The sequence below is a fragment of the Chanos chanos genome, chromosome 4, assembly GCF_902362185.1.
Source record: "Chanos chanos chromosome 4, fChaCha1.1, whole genome shotgun sequence".
NCBI classification, from domain to species: domain Eukaryota; kingdom Metazoa; phylum Chordata; class Actinopteri; order Gonorynchiformes; family Chanidae; genus Chanos; species Chanos chanos.
This window is the reverse complement of record NC_044498.1, coordinates 31,873,915-31,894,171: the sequence shown is the minus strand read 5'-3', so window position 1 is coordinate 31,894,171 and position 20,257 is coordinate 31,873,915. Positions and strand designations below refer to the sequence as shown.

Below are 20,257 nucleotides of genomic sequence, written 5' to 3'. Positions count from 1 at the left end.
AATTTGGTGTGCACGATTTCTCAATATTCATGAAAATATGGTTCTAACAACACGAAAACACGCTCCCTGTTATGTTTTAGCAATGCAATTGGTTACCTCGAGCCAATCATATGTAAGCTGTTCTCGGTTCAAAGGTTGACGAGACAGACGTAGCAGATGCTAAACATTTCACAGGTAAAAGTTTAAATGAGATAGCGTTCTAGTTGGGAAATATAAAGCAGGACGCCTTGAAGAAACCCATTTTAATAATTAATGATGTTGTTTAACATTCATTTAAGCAGCATAGATCATTCTGCAGTATTATTCCGTGAGTGCATGCTGCAAGTTAGCTTAGATATTGACAGCAAGTTCCTCACTGTAACATAGCTTGCTGTTCAAAACATGCGGACAAACTAGTGCATTTCCTTATTCCTGTATCACACTTGAGCTCTTCAGCAATTCTTTCCCCAGAAAACCCAGCTGGACATTGGGGATTAATATAATTTGTGAAGGAGCGCCGTTACACATTCCCATTAGTCCCTCACGGTTAAAATAATACCTGGACTACGGACGCATAAAAGGTTAAATACAGCTGGGGGTAATTAACTGTGGCCCTTAAGTCTAAATTCCGTCCAGTTTTACCTGAACTCTGGAAGTTAATTAAACAAATTATTTCAGCCGAGTAGGGAGCGTCATCACACCTGACGTCTTGGTAGAGAGAGAATGGAAAATGAGCAGTATTCAGCTCCCCAATGTGTTAAATCTGGTAGCCCAAGTGTGGAGTGTAGATAGAATGTGTCATGTTTGATAGTCATTGTCACCAGTTTTGCTTTTTCACACAAGTACAAATACCTAGAGACAAAGCACTGCAGCAAAGCACATGTAGAGATAGTAATACAGTAGTTCACTAGCTATCTGTTGAGTGTTAATATTTAAGGTTTCTGAGTCACATTTCTCTGGTGTCTTTCAAGTTTAGATGCGCATATTTATTTATTAATGTGCTTATTTTTCTGTATTTTGGACAAAACTGTCATGCTTTTAATAGCTGTTTTTTTGTTTGTTTGTTTGTTTGGTTTTTTTGGTGAAACTATCCTTTTCTCAGTAGGATGTCGGAGGGCTTCCTAATGGAAGTGTGTGTGGACTCGGTAGAGTCTGCCATAAATGCTGAGAGGGGAGGTACAGTTATTGCTAATACAGGTTAATATTACAGCCTTGTGTAATAGTAAAAAAAAGAGAGAGAGAAACATTTAAATTTTTGTCCCATTTTCAAAAAACAGGTGCAAGCCGCATTGAGCTGTGCTCTAGCCTGCTAGAGGGAGGAATCACGCCTAGCATTGGTGAGGTGACGGAGTCCTAAAATAGCATTTTGTCCACAGAGTCTGCTTTGTGAATGTTACATATCTTGGTTTTGAGAAATTGTTCTCCACACATTTGGAATCAATCCCTCTTATCCCGGCCTCCAGGGCTGTTGCAGGTTGTGAAGGAGAATGTGCGGATTCCAGTTTACGTCATGATCCGGCCCCGCGGAGGGGACTTCCTGTACTCCGACCGTGAGGTGGAGGTGATGAAGAGGGACATTGAGCTGATGAAGGCTCACCGGGCTGATGGACTGGTGCTTGGGGCTCTCACAGAGGATGGACGTGTGGATGCTGAGCTCTGCATGGAGCTGTTGGGTAAAAGCCAAACACACACACACAGTGTGAATCTGTTTATTATCGGCTCAGAAAACCTCTCACTATTCAAGTCCACATCCTAAGAGAATCTGAACTGTGAGTCTTTCACTTTAAAGCTATGTCACCCTTAATGAATAGGAAAAAAAGATGACAGATTTGTGATTTGCAATATAAGACCCTTTGGAATCGGTTGTTTTACTTTATTTATTTATTTATTTATTTTCCATTTTTACTTTTATTTTTTGAACATAACCAACCATCTGGTGATTATGGCCTTCTGACAAAAGAGTCATGATTGTCCCATTCTGGCTCAAGAGCGGAGATGTCCAGAAGAAAATGGAACATTGTACAGCTGATTACTTGTTGCTCTAATTCTGTAGTGTTTCCAGAGCTGGATGTGAAGAGAGCTGCAGGGATGCAGTGTTTAGGCTCTGATTAGAAGTGTGTCCTGAAAGTTTCTGTCAAGTACACCCAGAGCTATCAAACTGATCATTTACTAATTTATCTCTCTTTAAGATAACTGTTTGCAAGTGCTGTGATAAATTGCTTGCTTACTGCTAAAACTAAAAAAAAAAAAAATCTGTAGGTATGTCAAACTCTATGTTGGTGTTATTAATTGAATTTTTCTGAATCTTTTTTCCTGAATAGCTGCCTGTCGACCCTTACCTGTCACATTTCACAGAGGTAAAAAAACAAACAAAAAAATGCAATCCTATGCAAAAGTTCAGAGTAATACAGCAAGTCTGTCTCTATTATAAATTAAGTCTATTTATATCCACAGTGTCGGTCAGCTTACTGTAAACTTACACTTACTGTATCTGATTGTAATAACTCACCGCAACATGACAGTGATTCTCTTTCTAGGGGTGGGTGTACAATCTAAGCTGATAAACTAAACGTCCACCCTGATATACTGCCCTGTCTTCCCCCCAGCCTTTGATATGGTTCATGATCCGACTATAGCCTTAGAGACTCTGATCTCTGTGGGCTTTGAGAGGGTGTTGACCAGTGGCTGTGATGGCTCCGCCCTGGAGGGTCTGCCCCTTATCAAACGACTAGTGGAGCAGGTAGAGAAACACACCACGACTAACATCCCAAAAAATCAGCAGGAAGCCCTCAGCCACCCTAATAATTTTAGACACACTAATGTTTGATGTGTCACCAAAAAAAAAAATGTTGCCATCCCTCTGCGCTTTTATTATGCTTTTTTAATTATAACAGGGTTTATTACAGGACTGTTTTGTCTTTTTATTAACAGGCAAAAGGAAGAATAGTCATTATGCCGGGTAAGTGCTTAAATTAGTCAATTTGTTGCTAGGAGATTATCTTAAAGGCCAGTTGACTTATGGTAGCTATCTACATATATTGTTTTTTTCCCCTGATCTCCCATTTCTAATCTCCCACTCCCAATTTACTGTTTGCTGCTTTTAAAAGGAAGATTAAATTTACAATAATTACACATAATAAAACTAACGAGCTGAACGTTTCTTAAAAATGCTTTATCTGAGTCTGTAAGTCTTTACAGGAGGTGGCATCACTGAACGCAATCTACAGAGGATTCTAGAAGGTTCCGGAGCCCAGGAGTTCCACTGCTCTGCACGAACCAGTAGAGATTCTACTATGAAGTTTAGGTGGGCCATGTTGTTCCAGATCCAATTTTTCAGCGTGTAGCTTGATGTTTTGTGATCCTGTCCTCTGTATGTATCTTATTTTGTCTTGAACAGAAACTACTGTGTGAATATGGGGGCATCTCTCTCAGCACCTGAATATTCTCTGAAAGTGGCTGACGTGACCAAAGTACGCACTCTGAACGCCATCGCTAAGAATACACTGTAGGACGTGTACCTGGGGCAGGTCCTTATCACATGTGTAGGGAGCAGGTTCTCCCTTTATCGCACAGTCCAAAACTGTCATGGTGCTCCTCTTTTCAGACAGCACAATGATGATTGTAGAGTGCTTGCACTCCTTAAGCAATGTCTGTGAAGCCCTTTTGGCACAGTCTCAAGATTAACGTTTATTTGATTCAGTTTACTGATTGTAATGGCTACAAATCAGAACATGACGAATAAAATCATTGCCATATCATTTTTGGGTTTTTTGTTTTGGTTTTTTTTTTTTCATTTATTCTACAGTGCCAGCAGCCTCTCTGCATTTGATAATAAACTAAGTTGTGAAGTATGTGACACGTCCTTTTGCAATTGTGGTAAAAAGGCATTTATACTTGAAAGGTGTGGCTAAAATGTCTTGGACTGTCAGTGCTGATTTCTGTTACGTATCAGGATTGTAAATGACAAATCACCATTATGCAAAACTTCTCTTTTATGACTTTTAATTCTTTTTTTTCTTCTTCTTTTTAGCGTGATCAGTTACTTCTCTTAAGTTCACATGTAAACCTCAAAACCATCCATTTCACAGTTTCATCCCACTGAAAACTTTCAAATAACGCTCAAAAGTGGCTTCTGGTCAAAGACAAGTCTCACAATTATCTCTCAAAAGAGCCACACAGGCATGTTCATGATAATGATCTGTAATCAGGGCAAAGACTGAAATGTGATTTATTTCTCTGTGTGAGATATAAAACAGAAAAAAATACTATAGCACATTAATGATTTACAAGTATTCCTTCCTCCTTCGCAGCTGTGCATGTAAGTGGTATAGCAAATGCAGTTAGGCACTGGAATCCATCGGGCCATTTTCTTTAGGAGTGTGTATAAGCTGATCCGATCTTGCTGTCATTATATTAGATTTTTTTTTTTTTTTTTTTGGTAGGTTGGGCTTTGCTCAGTAAACTCACAATGAGTTTATGTGAACTCGTGATGACAACGCAAACTGGAAGTAATGATTAATCGGGAGCGTTGTGGACTAGGAAAAGATATTAAGTTGGCAAACACCATCCGTTCGATCTTCTGAACCCTATAACGCGTTCGTTAAAGAGAGAGAAGTCCCGCCTAAACAGCCTATTGCCATGTAGGGAATACACTGATTGATATTACTGATCAGTTCATGAACTTTTCTTCGAGTGTCGTCTATTATAACTTGTAAAGAGTATTGCGCATCGTCTTTATTCATCGAGACACAATAACTCTCTACACATGTAACTACTTTATAAGAGTGACTGACGTAGGCTTTTTTTAAAGCACATGTGACATTAAATATCTTCACGAGTCGACGAAAAGTACACTGTCTGCATGTAATAAGTATAGGTGTGCAGCTCAGATTCACTATCTTGAGAAAGGTAAATACCTGAAGATTCAAAGACATTTTACGACGTCTGAGCTGTCATACTGGAGATATTTGCCCTTAAAGGGCTGAACAGATTGGGCATCTATTCGTTTTCATTCGAAATGTGCCTATAAGTGGGTGGACATTTTAAGTGTTGTAAATGGTACCTCCCCACAAGTGTGATTAAAGGTAACCCACTCACGGCGTGCGTAGACCCTTCTCTCCTTTGGGTAAAGTAACGTGAGTAGGGTTCATTGCTTTGATTATAGGCACGGAGAAAGATAAAACTAAAGAGACAGTTGCGGCGAAAGAAATTGCCCGAAAAAGGCAAGTGAAGGAGACGTATTCGCTCAGATTATAACATAAATACGACTGAGTGTCGAGAAGAAGTACGACTGAAAATCGAGAAAAAGAAGTTCTTCTTGAAACAGAACGTACTTTATAAGAGAAGAAAAACTTAATGACAAAACGTTATACTGGATCGTAACTCGCAGTTGACCTTTAGAACGTCTGTTTTTGCCTTATCCGATGCATCGCTCTCGTGTCACTCAATTTGAACACCCCGAAAACATGTTCCAAGGCCTGGATAGTTTCTGTGGTTCTGTGTTTTGGGTGAGTGTGGATAGCGGTTTTAATTAATCTATCAACTTCAAGTGAAACTGTGTCGTCTTGAACTAATGTGCAAATATAATAAATAATAGTAACTAATTTAGAACATCGACTCAGTGCAACAAAGCACATGACACATAAAACTAAGTATTATTGCCCTTTCCTTTGATCACTGTACATGCACGCTGGTGATTTTTCAGTAGTAATGTTACTATACGCCTAGTATTATTTGCCAAGGAGGCGAATAATTAAGTGACATAAATTCAGGCATGTTTCTGAGTGGTCCTGTGCGTAAAGGCTGCCCTTTGTGTAAATATACATGCATATAGCATGTATGAATTGTGCGTTTTGTATGTTGTTCTGTGATCTTTTTCCAAAGCGGCCGTGTTGCCCTGTCGTATCTAATTTGGCAGGAGATGTGTGGTTGAATGGGAATTCTAACTTCTATATGACTTAATTTCCAGCATAAACTAGCACCTGTACGTAATGAACTTCTAATGAACTTCTGAGCACCTCATGATCTGATATATACACTACATGGCCAAAAGCTTATGAATACCTGCTCATCGATGTTCCAGTTCAGTCCCAAAGGTGTTCATTAGTGTCGAGGTCAGGGCTTCATTTGAGTCATGTCTAGTTCTTCCACACCGGATTCTACAAACTGTTTAAACTATTGCTGTATGGACCTTGCTTTGTGCAGGTGTAGTGTTCAAGGGAAATAAGGCTGAAACCTGAAACACAGCCCTAGACCGTTAACTTTACAAACATTTATCTATATAAATATAAGGGTCATTCCGTGTCAAATCAGATAAGGTTGTTGCAGCTCCGTCTTAGATTTTGTTCAAACCTTGTCCATATGAATGGGTCCCAAAACCAAAGCCTGTAAAATATTTCTGATCAAATTCTGTGTTTTCATATTTTTCATCCCTTGTTATTATTTCGGTTTTTATAGCCTAAAAAACGCCTTGTCTGGGAGGCCATGTTTGGGCATTAATATCTTGACAAGTAGGCCTATTGTTCCAAGCTTCAACTTTGTAGGATGGAGGAAAAACATGTTTTCTGTATGCCAAAACCACTAAAAGCCTGTAATGCATGCCATTTCATTTTTACAAAGCAAAAAGTGGATAATTCCTAAAAGAGTGTGACTGAGAGTGTACTACAAGCCAGTGTTAATCTCGTTAACGAAATTAATGACGAAAATATTCGTTGACGAGGGGATTTTTAATTTAGTCAACGATGACGACGACTAGACGAAACACTGCACCATGACGATGTATGAAGCAAATTTGATTTCATTATATTACTGAGAAAGGTATGATGAAACGAAAACATCGCAAGACGTTTATTATATCCTAAACATTTTAGAAAGAACATGGATGATTTAAATAGTCCAATCACAGACACGCATGTACTGCTGCAAAGGAGCACTATAAAACGCAGGATTATTGGCAGACAGGCAGCTATCGTTAAGGAAACATCTGCACTCATTCCTTCCATTTTTGTAGTGTCTTCAAAAAGTCGTATGGTATGGCAAACCATCCACCAGAACCGGGGAGGAAAAGGTCAATGGCAGTTCTTTATTATTTCGGTCGTTTTTCTGACCGTATGTAGGCTACTCCCGCAGTTTTCACGATGTCAATTCCGTTGCAGTAACATGTCCGTCCTAATGCTGTGTAGTGTGCTTGGATACTGATCGGTCCACCCGTTTTTCTTTTTTAGTTGCCGTCTTTAATCGCTTGTTTTCCCTTTGAAAATGAATCGGGAACTTTTAGGTGTCTTTGGTAGCGCTTTTCCACTAGTAGGATGGTGCTGGTGCCGGTGCAGGTGCGGGGCCAGTGCTGCCTTGGTGCCTTTTGAGAACCGGCTCGCATTTCCACTGGTTTGGGAACCGAACGCTAAGTAGCGAAAGTCAGGGTAATTTCTGTGGGGAAAAAATAATGTCGATCAGAGCGCAGCTGCTTGCTTTTTACTTTTATGCTAGGCTTCCACACAGCGAAACACCTAACGAGGTCTCTAGGTATGACAAGGGATTGCACACAGGGGCAGTGGATAGTTGGATTCGATGGTTTTATGCTCCACGAAGCGAGTAGCAAGCTCAAACCAGTATGAACCAAACACTGATGCTACAGCGCAATCACACTCGCATTTTGTGGCGGAAATGCATCTCTCGTTCTAATCTACAGTTAAAGAATTGTTACAATTTGACAAATGTAATTTCGTCAACTAAATGATATTATTTTCGTTGACTAAAATGATGTGCCATTTTAGTCAGTGAGTTATTGACTAAATTGAATCAATATGACATGACTAATATCTGACTAAATTTAAGGAACATTTTAGTCAAAAGATATCAATCATTTTTTTTTCCTGAAAATGCAATCTTTTATTAATTTTGTGCCAAATTTTTAGGTCTCTACCACCAATGGACATGAAGATATGAACAGAACAAGGCGTCGTAGCATATTTTGGTAATTTTCATAGGACCAAAATGGTATGTGGAGTAGCTAGTAAGAACATGAAAATGTACGTGGAAATTGCCTGATGTATGGTTATTAAGGGCACAAAGTGCCAGTGTCCTTCCATTGTTCCTTCATACATAAATAGACACAGATTCGAGAGACATTGTACCTATGGCAGAAAAAGATCTGTCCCAGGATTACATTTTTTTTTAAGCCTCAGTATCTCCATGAATCAGTGAATAATGGAACATAGGGATTCCACTTATCAAGAAAACACCAAACTTGTACCCAGTTCAGTCCTGATGTTCAAGTTATATGTTATTACAAGTTATTACATCACATGTAATTTATAGTACATAATTTGCTACATTGCACGTCATTTATTTTAATAAAGTTATTTGATTTTTTTTATTTAGTATCTTATTGTTTTTTAAATATGGGATATAAAATGTAACCACTCCATTGAATACAGCATCTATCAAAGTTATTACCTTTTTCAATAATGAAGCCCTGTTGGTCAAGAATATAGCTTTCATTAATGACCTACAGTAAAATGAACTTATAGAAAACATGTATTTCTTTTCTCCAATCAATATTTCAGAGGCTGGGACACACATAAGTAAAGATAATTAGCTTCTTCATTATGGATTTTTTTTTAGAGGTAAAACAATGCCTTTAGCTATGTGTATTCATCTATGAAGGGAACATGGAAGGACATTGGCACTTTGTACACTAAATGACTATACATTAAGCTATTTCCATGTTCCTGCTAGCTACCCCACATACCATTTAGGCCCTATGAAAATGACCGAATCATGCTACCATGCCTTGTTTTATTCTTAATAACTTCAAGTTCATTAGTGGTAGAGACTAATGAACTTGAAAATTAATAAAAGATTGTATTTGAAGAAAAAATAACGATTGATACCATTTGGGTGCAAAAAATGGGTTTATAACACCCTCGATATCACTGTCATTTAGGAATTTTGCACTTCGTGCCAAATCAGTTAGCAGGCAGTACTAACTTTTAATGGTTCAGTCATACTGAGAATATGTTTGTCTTCCATCCTACAAAGTTTGCTGAGGCTAGGAATAATACTTTTCAAGATATTAAAAACATGGCTTCCCAGATAAGGTGTTTTTGTGAGAGTAAAAATTAAAAAATATCAAGGAATATCAATATCAGAAAAATATAAAAACATTGGAATTGAACAAAAATATTTTAGATGCCTTAGTTTTGGGACCCAAACATTATATAGACATCCTCTGAAAAAAATCTGAGACAGAGCTGCAAGCACTTTCCTGGATTCTGTCTGATGTGCCTCGGAATGACACAGAAATATTTTGTGCTTGTCTTTCCTTGAATACTTCTGTGTGTTTCAGAATGACTCCCTCCTGGATAGACCAGACCCAGACCTGCCAGTGTGTTTGGAGCAGACAGTACTGGTGTGGATACCACTTGGTTTTCTGTGGCTCTCTGCTCCCTGGCATTTGGCCACACTCTTCAAGAGGAAGTCTCCTAAAAGTCGACTCTCAAAGATTTATATCTTCAAGCAGGTGAAAACTGAAAACTTGGGATACTCATTAAAATGTATCAAGCCCAGTATTTAAAATATACTGTGACTGTTGTGGTAACTGTGACTGTTTTATGTTCAGACCAAACCATGTGTTCCAAGGTTAAACAGCTTTGATCTGACCCTCAGGTCCTCGCAGGACTTCTCCTCCTTACGGCTGTCTCTGGATTAACTGTCACTCTTGTGGATAGAAAGAACTCTGCAGTGTTCTACACTAATCCCACACTGTTTGCGATTTCATGGGTAAAACAGTTTTGATAATAAATGATTATGTAATTTCAGTCACATTATAGATGTCATGAGGCTTTTTCTGTGTGTGCATGTGTGTGTGTGAGCAGAAGTAGTAATTATTCTTTGTATCTGTGTATGTAGATGGTAGTGATATTGTAGTAATTATTCTCTGTATCTGTGCATGTAGATTTTAGTGATGTTGTAGTAATTATTCTCTGTGTCTGTATGCAGATTTTAGTCATGTTGTGTCAGGAGGGCGTGAGACGCAGGGAAAAGGCAGTTGACTCCGGGAGTCTCTTTTTTTTCTGGCTGCTGCTGGTGGTGTGTGAAATTTTCCCATTCCAGACTTTGCTGAGGGAGGCATTAAACCAGGTACTAACACTAATTGTACTAGGGATGTCCCAATCAAGTTTTTTTTTGCCCCCGATCCCGATCCGAGTAATTTAATATCGAGTATCTGCCGATACCAAGTCCCGATCTGATACTTGTATTTTCCTAGGTATACCAGGCGGAAAGTGCACATTTCAAGTACATTAAAGTTATTAAAACCAATTCAATGTATACACTTGACAGCTGAGTAGCAAATGCATTAAGAAAAAAATGCCTGGGCCCAGCTGTTCCTTGTTTTTTTCATTACTTTTTTTATTTTACAAAAAAAGTAAACCTTCTTGTAAAGCTCAGGTAGAGCAGTGTCTGAAATGTAGTGTCGAGAGGGTTAAGGCATACTGTGGGAGTTATACCAAAAAAAAAAAACGTAAGTGTTCAATTTTATTTAATCTTACAATAATTCAAGTGGTTAAATTGTCTAACTGTCAGTTACGTTGATACTTTTTCTGAAAGCCTCTTTTTTTTGTATGGTATCGTTATCAATACTTAGCGTTAGTTAAGCGTCTGTATTGCTCTCTGTGGTCATTAGTTTAGGCTAACTCACATACATCTCATACAGCTAAAGCGTTAGGTGTTTCAATTTTGAAATGATACCTTGGTTGTTATTCATAGCCTTGAGGACTACATCGTCGGAGTATGCTGACCTAAAAAACGTTCACATTTAAAAGTTAAAAGAAAACCCGTTCGCCTCAATTTGCCGAATTTGAACGCACCTCTGTATTCGCTACCACATGGGCTGGTCATCCAAAGCGATTAATTCAATTACCCTCTCGGTAATCTTTTTGGCTTTGTCACTGTCTCGATGAAATTTCTCTTTCCTTTTAAAAGTATATCCTCCAATGTGTCTTGCTTCGGAGCAGCCTTTGCCTGTGTTACTTGAGTGTGGTCCGCTGAGTTTTTATTTTTTAGGTGCCGTATCAAAGTGGTAGTAGCCTACTGAACACAGCCCTGTGTTACTACGGCCTCGCCAAATGGTCACATTGCAAACATTACAAGTGGCTGTTGGACTGCTTTCGTTTCCCAATTTAAAACATTTCCACACTGCAGACATTTTAGCTGCATCCTGCCACATATTGTGCTCTCCGTTTACGACACCTGCTGACATAAAACAAAGGATCGGGTTTAGGGTGGTGCTCAGTAAAGCTGATACCGATCAGTTAAAAAATGCCTTGATTGGCCCAATACCGATCATTGAGATCGGATCGGGACATCCCTAAATTATACTGTTAGACGTGGAAAAGAAAGAGTTAGTAGTCCCCTAACCCATCCTTCTCATATTTTTTGTTGTTTCTGTCAGGGAGAAATTGTGGATCTGCCACGCTTCTGTCTGTTCTACATAGGATTTGGTCTAGAGCTGACTGCCTTGGTCACATCAGCCATTGCAGATGCGTCACCTGAAATCAAGGAAAAAGCCAAGAAGGTGTTTGCTATTATTAAATTAACAAATAGGTCAAAGTGTGGCTGTCAGATTATCAGATTTTCAGTTGTCAGATTATTTTCTTTCATAATGTCTTTCTCAGATGTAAATAAGAGGATGATGTGAATTAGCCAGAAAGTTTTTGAATGACTGACTATGTTCCTGTGATGTGTGTTGTGAAGAACCCCAAGGTGGGTGCCTCGTTTCTCAGCAGGATCACGTTTAGCTGGTTGAACAGGTGCGGTTGATTTTCATCAGTTTCATTGCTTGGGTTCCTCCCTTATCTATGTCTGCATTACCGATCCATTACATGCTCATGTCTTACACCATATCTCGTATCCTTTTGTATCCAAACACAGACGAGGTCTTACTATTTCTCGCTACTTTATTATAATTTTTTGCTGTTGTTTGCAGTCTGATCATCACTGGATACAAGAGGCCCCTTGTTTCGGAGGACTTGTGGGAGTTGGACCTGAAGGAGGATGTACACCACATCCGTCAGGACTTTGACAAAGTGATGAAGGAGGAGTTCAGGAAAGCTCGTGTAAGGCTACAGAAACAGCAGAGCGGGAAGATGTCCAAACGAAGACCACACCTGCATCAAACCAGCCTGGTCAAGGGCATCAGCCAGGATGCACTGGTCATGGTGAGAACCACGCAGATACCATATGACACTCATGGTCATCCCAAATCACCTCACGTTCTCAGTACAACTGGGCTCAAGTACACCTGATTCAAATCAGCAGCTCATTACTGGGCTCTGTATGAGATTAGTGAATATTATCATAGTGCTAAGGCCAAGACTGCAATTCTGTGGATCTGCTGGGGAACGCTGCTGTGTAAGATCTGTAAAATCAGGGTCAGACTCCTGTACAGGGAAGGGGGGGGTTCTCATGTCTGTCATATCAGGCATATTTTATGGCTTTGACATGAATTTTCAGTGCTAGGAGGGCAAAAAAAATCTAATCTTTTGAAATGCAACTCAAAAAACAAATGTTTGATTTAACTGTTTTTTCTTCATATAAGGAGGAAATTGAGGAAATGAAAGGTCAAAGACAGAAAAGGAATCAGAAAGGACGGGGAGAAGTGCCATATCCTCATTCGTGGTTGTTTCCAACAATTGTAAAAACTTTCAAATGGGTGCTTCTAAAGTCTGCCATCTTCAAACTCCTCCAGGCTTTACTAGCTTTCGTCAGCCCACAACTTCTCAAGTGAGTACTGTCTGTGTCAACAGTCATTGGTGGAAGAGTTTGAGTGTCACTCTGTATGAATTGTCAGAAGTAGGGCTGCCCCTAATAGTCCACTAAACCGTTAGTCGATGAGAAGAATCTTAGTTGACCAAGTTTTCATTGGTCGGTTAGTAGCAAAAACAACAACAACAACAAAAAGAAACTCTCAAACTCCATTCAGGAGCTGCGCTGCCGCGTTGTCGTTAAAAAGTTATTAGACTATGTTTGGCAGGAAATCATCCAAAGTATGGGATCATTTCGAGCATGTAAAGGACGACCCGAAGAACGTGACATGCAAAGATTCGCCTATTGTTCGTTGACCTCATACATGACTCATCATCTGAAACTTGTAAGCATGGTTCGAATCCCCAAAAGAGGTAAAAACAGGAGGGGGGGGCGGTTGAAACATCTATATATCCCATGCTATACAGCCCTGGAGAAAAAGTTGACCCCACCCCCCTCCGATTGTCACTGTATAATTCGCACTGTGTTTCTAAGTAGTCTAATATGACAGAGTATTAGGGCGACATTGAGGGAAAAAAATTCTGAGATTTCGAGAATAAGGTAATATTAACGAAAATAAAGTCACAATTTTACAAGAAGAAAAGTCATAATATTATGAGAATAAAGTCATAATTTTAGGCTATGGGTTATTTTAGAGGGGAAATATCAGAAGAGCCTGCGTTAAAAAGAGGAACATGGAGCATCTTGTGAAGTTAGCCTATACTTTAGTGTAGGTTTCACAAACAAGGAAATAGGCTACCTAATCTTTTGGCACATCAGCACCAGTTGCCAGAAACAGGCACAGGCTGCCATTGACTGACCTTGCGCCCGTTTTGTTGATCGCTGGTAATATATTTTCCTAAAAATTATGTTTTTTTTCCTTGAAATTTTATGATTTTATTCTCGTAACTATGATTTTTTTCTCTTTTTTTGTATTTCTCTGTAATGTAGCATAGTGTTAACAATGTTACTTTTAGCATTCTTTCTTAGCCCTGGACCATCTTCTGATGCCCCAAAAATATATATTTAAATAATTATAATTAATACCATACACGTGCTGCAACTAGTCGACTAATGGCTTGAACCAATGACCACTCATTGACTAGGAAAATCTTTGGTCGGGGGCAGCCCTATTTAGAACAATATTGAACAGCTCTTCGCCTTGACAACACCAGTGGTTATTATGAACTATCAGTTTTTCTAGGACAAAAAAATTAAGTTCTTCAGCGTTGCCCTAACTTATTCTCCAATTGACCGTTGGAATACAAGCAAACAGATGATGAAGCAGTTGACATTTTACAACAATCTAGATTAAGTTCAGAAAAAAATATTCTGTACCTGTAATGTCTGAGACTGGTATGCATTTTTTATTTAGAGACAGTGTTTGACAAAATTCTCACCCAAAAATGTGGTTGGTTTGTTCTAGGGTCATGATCCATTTCATCCAGGACAGAACCATTCATGAGTGGAAGGGTTACATGTGTGCAGTGCTCTTTCTGTTGGTGACGAGTCTCCAGTCCTTGTTTGAGCAGCAGTACACTAAGTATTGTTTTCTAATGGGTAGGAAAGTACAGGCCATCATTGTGGCAACGGTCTACAAAAAGGTACAGATCTCCCTTTAGAACATCTCAGTAATGTCCAAAAGACCTTTGTTTTCATGCTATGTTTGTGGGCGTGCATATATTTGGTTATGAGGCATACTTTGGTATATGCACATTTCTTGAAGTTCATTTGGTGTATTTGATGCATTTTCAGATTTTCGTATTATTTCTGTGCACCTAGAATTGAGTTCATCCCCTTCCCCTGTTCATGAGGAATGGTTCTGCCTTGGTCTTTGTAGGCTTTGACAATGTCCAATAATGCCCTAAAGGACTCTACTGTCGGACAGACAGTCACCCTGATGTCAGCCGATGCCCAGCGGATCCGTGAGGCGCTCGTTTTCATCCACTTGTGCTGGTTGTGCCCACTGCAGATCGCTCTCTCCACAGTTTTCCTCTGGTTGGAGCTGGGTCCCTCTGTTCTGGCTGGCCTTTTTGTCATGGTGCTCTTAGTCCCTATTAATGGACTACTAGCCACTAGATCCAGGGGTTTCCAGGTATGTTGTGTTACCTGACTCCTGAAGAAAGTCCTCATTCAAGATTTGATGGAATCATTCCTGTGTTTGTGAGGCTGCAATATAGTGGCTCTGCTGTGATACTCCCTTAAGAGTCTCTTGCTGGCAGTAAACAGATTATTGTTATTTTCTGTTAATATGTTTAAAGTGATACGTTTGTTAAATAGACAATTCAGGTGTGGTAGTGACATGTGTTGTTTCACAAGGCCCTCTATTACAGTCTTTACATATTATCCTCAAAACCTTTACTTTTCAGGTGAAAAACATGGGACACAAAGACAAGCGAATGAAACTCATGAATGAAATATTGAATGGCATCAAGGTTTGGAACATTTTTCAAGTGTCTGTCAGGTTTTAGAGACATTGTCTCCTAAGTCTGAGAGTAAAGTGCTGATCTTTTTAATAGTGTCTGCCTATGAAAACCATACCCAATCTGCTCATTTTGATTCGCTCCTTTTTTGTGGGGGATAAAAGGTAGGATTGAGAAAAGCAAAACTATTTTACCTATTTTAAAATTTGATAATAACGATTAGAAAAACCCACACATTTTCCTTGTGCTGAATTCTCTGTCTATAAACCACATTGAGGCACATCTTTTTGAATGTACAACACTTCATATAGTAGCTTCACCTAGAAAGCTATTATCATACTGAAATGTTCTCATTCACCTTGGGATTCGTCTCTTAAACAGAGGGGGGGGAGGGTAGACTTGCACCCTGTGGGGGCCCCTGTCTTTTGGCTTGTCTTGCTTGAGAGCATGTGCCATGAGCTTAGAGAAATTTGGGATTTAGGAACACGTGATTCATTTCTCAGAAAATCCTGTGTTTTAATAACCTGAGAAATGAGTGCGAGGAGATGCTATTTCAGATTGCTCCTTAAAGGGGATAATGCTTAACTACAGTGTTTGTAGGAAATGCATCCCTAAAAAGCTCTTGTTGTTAAGAGTCTTAACTTAGTCTTAAGTTGTCATAGGTCATTTTTAATTGTTATGTACAGAAAAAAAGCTTGATTTTAATGAGTGGGGTTCTTTGAAGGAAAATGTTTTAGACACTGCACTTTTTTACCTGTTCCCCTTTGACCTTTATCTGGCAGTACTTCCTCACAGTTTCTTACCCTTTGGCACCAATCTCTCCTTCTGGGACTGGGTTCATGTGTAATTTTTTTGCAGTCTCTAGATGTGGAATTTCACAGTGCGGTATTTTTATGTTATTTTCGCTTTTACCTTTCACTGGTTCTGCTCTCCAGAATAATTTCACATTTCTCAATCCCGTCCTTTAATTTAGATGAGACAAGGCAGAGGAATCTGCTGACCCCTGGTCCTGGCTTCTACAGACCCTTAATTAGTTTCTGCCAGATTCAAATAACACCATGAGATGTCAATGAGAATTATATAATTTGAGCTAACAAACAAAGCTCACTGTCTCTCCCTTTCTCTTGTTTGCTTTCTCTCTCTCTCTCTCTCTCTCGCTCTCTTTCTGTTGCTCTCCCGCTCCTTCTCTCTCTGTCTTTCTCTGTCCCCCCCCCCCCCCCCCAACCCCTCCATTCTGTAGATCTTGAAGCTGTATACCTGGGAGCCATCATTTGAGGTTCAGGTTGAAAGCATTAGAGAGCAGGAGCTGAAAGTAATGAGGAAATCATCCTACCTGTCATCTGTCTCCACCTTAACATTCACCTGTGCACCAGCTCTGGTGAGTCTCTCACCATACAGTTCCCCAACATACAGGAACATGCCACTGTGCCCATTTTACCTTGTACACTTCTGTGTTTTCACTAGTCTTGTCATGTTGACAACCAAACATTATTCAGTGTTACCTGGGTGATTTCATCCTATATGTTGGTCTTTCTTCCTATTTTTTTTTTTATTATATTGCAGTTACATAACAGTATGACAGTTCTTGTGAAGGATCATGTTCTTTCAGATCAATATGGAAAGTATAGATTACATAGATGCAGATGTTCCCTTATAGAAACCACATTGTGCATGTGCAGCTGCTGAGAGCGCACCTGCCAACAAATCCAATAAAATGTATCCTTCTCAAAGAAAGAGAAATGAAATGAGAGAAGTAGTGTTTTCATTCAGGTGTAGGATAAAAGATGTGTTTTTCCATTTGTGCCTGGGAACAGCATCGTGGTTTTAGATGAAATACTGAGGTTCTTCAGCTGGGAGCCAAACCTTTAGATTAGGTCAAGAGGCCTGGAGAGCTTCCTTTTCTTTTATCCGTCTTAGAGATAAAAGGTTTCTGCACCTCTCACCAAACAGGAACTAAATTTTCTCACAAGGCTCTGTTGTCCCATTTGTTTAGTTCCTCCTTTAGTTAGTTAGAAAAAGAGAGTTTTATGTAAAATTTCACTCACTTTTATGGGAAATACAATTTACTTAATGTTACCAATTCATTTTATTACAGAAGGACCAGTTATTCATGTAATGAACAGTTCCTTTTCTCTGGTCTCTGTAGGTGTCTGTGCTGACTTTTGCTGTGTTTGTATCTGTAAGCTCTGAGAATGTTCTGGATCCACAAAAAGCCTTTACCTCCATCTCACTCTTCAACATTTTACGCTTCCCCATGGGCATGCTACCACAGATAATTTCTGCACTGGTACAGGTACATTCTTTGGTGTGTGCGTGTGTGTGTGTGTGTGTGTGTGTGTGTGTGTGTGTGTACTCGTGTGTGATTCCTCACATACATACATCACAAAACAACCTTCATTATTATGAATATCTCTTGGACATATGCAAGGACATGTCCTTGAAGATGTTCTATGACAAACTGCCTTAAACAGGTATTAAGTCAGTAAAAAAAATCTTTCCCCCCCCATTTCTGACCCATAGCTTTTCACCAGAAAAAACAGAAACATAGCACAGAAATCCACAGGCCTTGAATCACTGTTTTTGTCAAAACCGATTTTAAACTTTTAATTTTAACATTTGAATATTTCACCCAGTATTCATCTGTGACTTTCTGCCCCATCACAGTAGAGACAGTGTGCAGGTCTATTCAGAAATGCTTTTTTGTCACTCCAAGGAACAGATTGAAAAGAATCTTTTTTTTTTTTTAAAGATCTCTGTAGTGCAATGGCTCTCTATGGTTTAAATCAGTGGTTCTCAATTCCAGTCCTGAGGGTCCCCTGTCCTGCACGTCTTTGTTTTAACTCTTCATTATCACAGTTAATTGAGCTAATCAAGGGCTTGATGATTAATTGATCAGTGGAATCAGGTGTGTCAGTCCTGATCTCAGGAGAGTTCAAACAAAGACGTGCAGGACAATGGGCCCTTAGGACTGGAGTTGAAAAGCACTGATTTAAAGGTATCAGCCCAAGACTAACACACCTGTTTCCACTGATCAACAATCCAATCATCAGCAGTTTGTTTGGCTGAGCCACCTGTGATAAAACAAAGGTATGCAGGACATGGACTGGACTGGAGAAGCGCTGTTCAACATTACACAGACTGTTTTTGCTATTACAGAGTGTGAAGAACTCAAACGTATTGCAAATTGCATTTATTTTATTTTGACTTGCCAAAATGTGTCACTGATTGTGATCAAAACACCCTAATGTTACTCACTTCCTCAGGGAGTTTTTCCTTCCCACTGTCGCCTCAGGCTAGCTCATTGGGGGTTTAGGCACTGATCACTGTAAAGCTGCTTTGAGACAATCTTGGTTGTAAAAAGCGCTATACAAATAAACTCGAACTTGGGGCACATCTCTAAGGTTTTAATTCTAATAGCTGCTGTGTTCTGCTGTGTTTAATCCTTGTGGCTGCTGTGTTTCTGTCATCAGATGGTTGTGTCTATTAAAAGACTGGAGAAGTTCCAGGGTGGAGAGGATCTGGACCCCCTGGCTGTGGAACATGACAGCAGCCTGTGTAGGTCAATGGCATCTGTGATGTTTTTTTTTTTTAGATAAAATTTCTATAATATTATATGAATCCTGTCTTATATAACATATTATAATATTTATGTCATATGCATTACATTTATGTAATCCAAATGTACATAATATGTATGTAAATATTAATATAAATTTTGAAATAAATTTTTTATGAACCAGCGACTTCAGTGAGTGTACAGAATGGGACTTTTGCCTGGGATTCAGATAATAAGCCTGTTCTGAAAAAGTAAGTTCTTTTCATCTCTTTTACAGCTAAATTACTGAAAGTATAGGGCATGCAATGGCCTCATTGGTTCTGTTCTGTTCTGTTTCTGCTGTTTTGCTGATATCTGTCATTTATCCGTCTTCTTAAACATCATCAGTGACTCACATGGCATTGTTGTCTGCTCTCTATGGCTGGCAGTAAAGAGCATAGCCTACCTTTGGAATGCTGTTAAGAGCAGCAGGGCCCTGCCTGGCTATGAGGGCTGTCCATAACATTGAAGTGTTAGTCACTCAGTAGAACACTGAATGTTTTAACTTTCTGTCTCTAACCTTCTATTAACCTTGCACTCATGTTCGATTAATGCACCATCACAAAAACATGCCAATAAATTTCATTTTCTGCCTTTGTTAACCAAGAGTATATTAGAATCCTGCAGTTTTGTAAATGATCGTGGGTGTTTGGCTGCCTGATTGATTTCAGACAAAATTCTCTGTAATCATAAGGGACCAGGCTCTCTCTTTAGACTGGATTGATTGATTAACTTCCCAGCTGGCCAATACACATTTCATAGCACTTGAAATTACTGTATGGATTTTAAACAGGATGGTTTCAGTTCTGAGACCTCACATGGCACCATTCCAATCAGTGATTTGTAACATACGGCTTTGGAACCTGAATGTGTGTGTGTGTGCACTTGCAAGTGTGCATATGTGCACTTCTTTGTGTGCATGCTTGTTTTGCTTTGTGCATCAGCTGATTGTCTATAGTCACCAGATTCATCTACCGGATTGTTTTTATGTATCACAATCTGTGTCTGTGTGTGTGTGTGTGTGTGTGTGTGTGTTTGTGTTTGTGTGGGTGGGTGTGCATGCACGTCTCCAGTATATCTCTGGACATTAACCCCGGACGTCTGGTAGCAGTAGTGGGAGCAGTTGGATCGGGCAAGTCCTCTCTGATCTCAGCTCTCCTGGGAGAAATGAACAAACTGATTGGACACATCAGTGTGAAGGTAGTGAAATGGCAGTTATTGCAGTTTGGCCACCCCTCAGGATTGGCATTTTAATGGCTTTAACGAGTGGTGCTTAGGGGACAGTTTTGCTGTTTTGTGGACTTCCATTTTTGTCCATGCGATGGTTTCAACTCTATATACGAGCAACAACTCAGCTTTATGAACACTGGGCATGGCAAGGATTTAGAGCAACTCATCGTTGGCCTCGGCATATATTAGTAGTATCAGACTAAATGACACAATAATACTCTTTGAG

The 20,257-nt window shown here is 39.4% G+C and overlaps 2 protein-coding genes across 6 annotated transcripts in view; both read left to right on the top strand.

Annotated features, from left to right (window-relative positions):
• Nucleotides 1-129: 129 nt before the first annotated feature.
• On the top strand, nucleotides 130-3,737 carry cutc (cutC copper transporter homolog (E. coli)). Of its 2 annotated transcripts, none has more exons than XM_030770549.1 (9): nucleotides 130-174; nucleotides 1,082-1,155; nucleotides 1,257-1,316; nucleotides 1,443-1,652; nucleotides 2,301-2,336; nucleotides 2,586-2,719; nucleotides 2,911-2,938; nucleotides 3,178-3,283; nucleotides 3,377-3,737. In XM_030770549.1, the coding sequence occupies exons 2-9, from the start codon at nucleotides 1,086-1,088 to the stop codon at nucleotides 3,486-3,488; spliced, it is 756 nt and encodes a 251-aa protein (XP_030626409.1). In that variant the 5' UTR covers nucleotides 130-174; nucleotides 1,082-1,085; the 3' UTR covers nucleotides 3,489-3,737. The 2 variants fall into 2 exon arrangements, with proteins under 2 accessions (XP_030626409.1, XP_030626410.1); XM_030770550.1 differs by having other exon boundaries at nucleotides 141-174; nucleotides 1,085-1,155.
• Nucleotides 3,738-5,108: 1,371 nt separating this feature from the next.
• LOC115809066 (canalicular multispecific organic anion transporter 1) overlaps nucleotides 5,109-20,257 on the top strand; it is a 32,632-nt gene continuing 17,483 nt past the window's right edge. For 3 of the 4 annotated variants that reach the window (XM_030770543.1, XM_030770544.1, XM_030770542.1), the window contains exons 1-16: nucleotides 5,109-5,486; nucleotides 9,326-9,499; nucleotides 9,646-9,759; nucleotides 9,979-10,119; nucleotides 11,432-11,554; nucleotides 11,734-11,789; nucleotides 11,966-12,197; nucleotides 12,578-12,762; nucleotides 14,210-14,387; nucleotides 14,624-14,878; nucleotides 15,153-15,218; nucleotides 16,447-16,584; nucleotides 17,353-17,499; nucleotides 18,677-18,761; nucleotides 18,947-19,013; nucleotides 19,875-20,001. In XM_030770543.1, the coding sequence (XP_030626403.1) occupies nucleotides 5,403-5,486; nucleotides 9,326-9,499; nucleotides 9,646-9,759; nucleotides 9,979-10,119; nucleotides 11,432-11,554; nucleotides 11,734-11,789; nucleotides 11,966-12,197; nucleotides 12,578-12,762; nucleotides 14,210-14,387; nucleotides 14,624-14,878; nucleotides 15,153-15,218; nucleotides 16,447-16,584; nucleotides 17,353-17,499; nucleotides 18,677-18,761; nucleotides 18,947-19,013; nucleotides 19,875-20,001 (2,172 nt within the window). In that variant the 5' untranslated portion in view covers nucleotides 5,109-5,402. Of the gene's footprint in view, nucleotides 5,487-9,325; nucleotides 9,500-9,645; nucleotides 9,760-9,978; nucleotides 10,120-11,431; nucleotides 11,555-11,733; nucleotides 11,790-11,965; nucleotides 12,198-12,577; nucleotides 12,763-14,209; nucleotides 14,388-14,623; nucleotides 14,879-15,152; nucleotides 15,219-16,446; nucleotides 16,585-17,352; nucleotides 17,500-18,676; nucleotides 18,762-18,946; nucleotides 19,014-19,874; nucleotides 20,002-20,257 lie in introns of those variants that run through there. The other variant, XM_030770545.1, reaches the window with a different exon arrangement.

Coding starts and splice junctions, on each gene's coding strand:
- cutc (XM_030770549.1), top strand. CDS start 1,086: ATGTCGGAGGGCTTCCTAATGGAAGTGTGTGTGGACTCGGTAGAGTCT. Junction 2,939..3,177: donor AAGAATAGTCATTATGCCGG/GTAAGTGCTTAA, acceptor AAGTCTTTACAG/GAGGTGGCATCACTGAACGC. Junction 3,284..3,376: donor GATTCTACTATGAAGTTTAG/GTGGGCCATGTT, acceptor TGTCTTGAACAG/AAACTACTGTGTGAATATGG.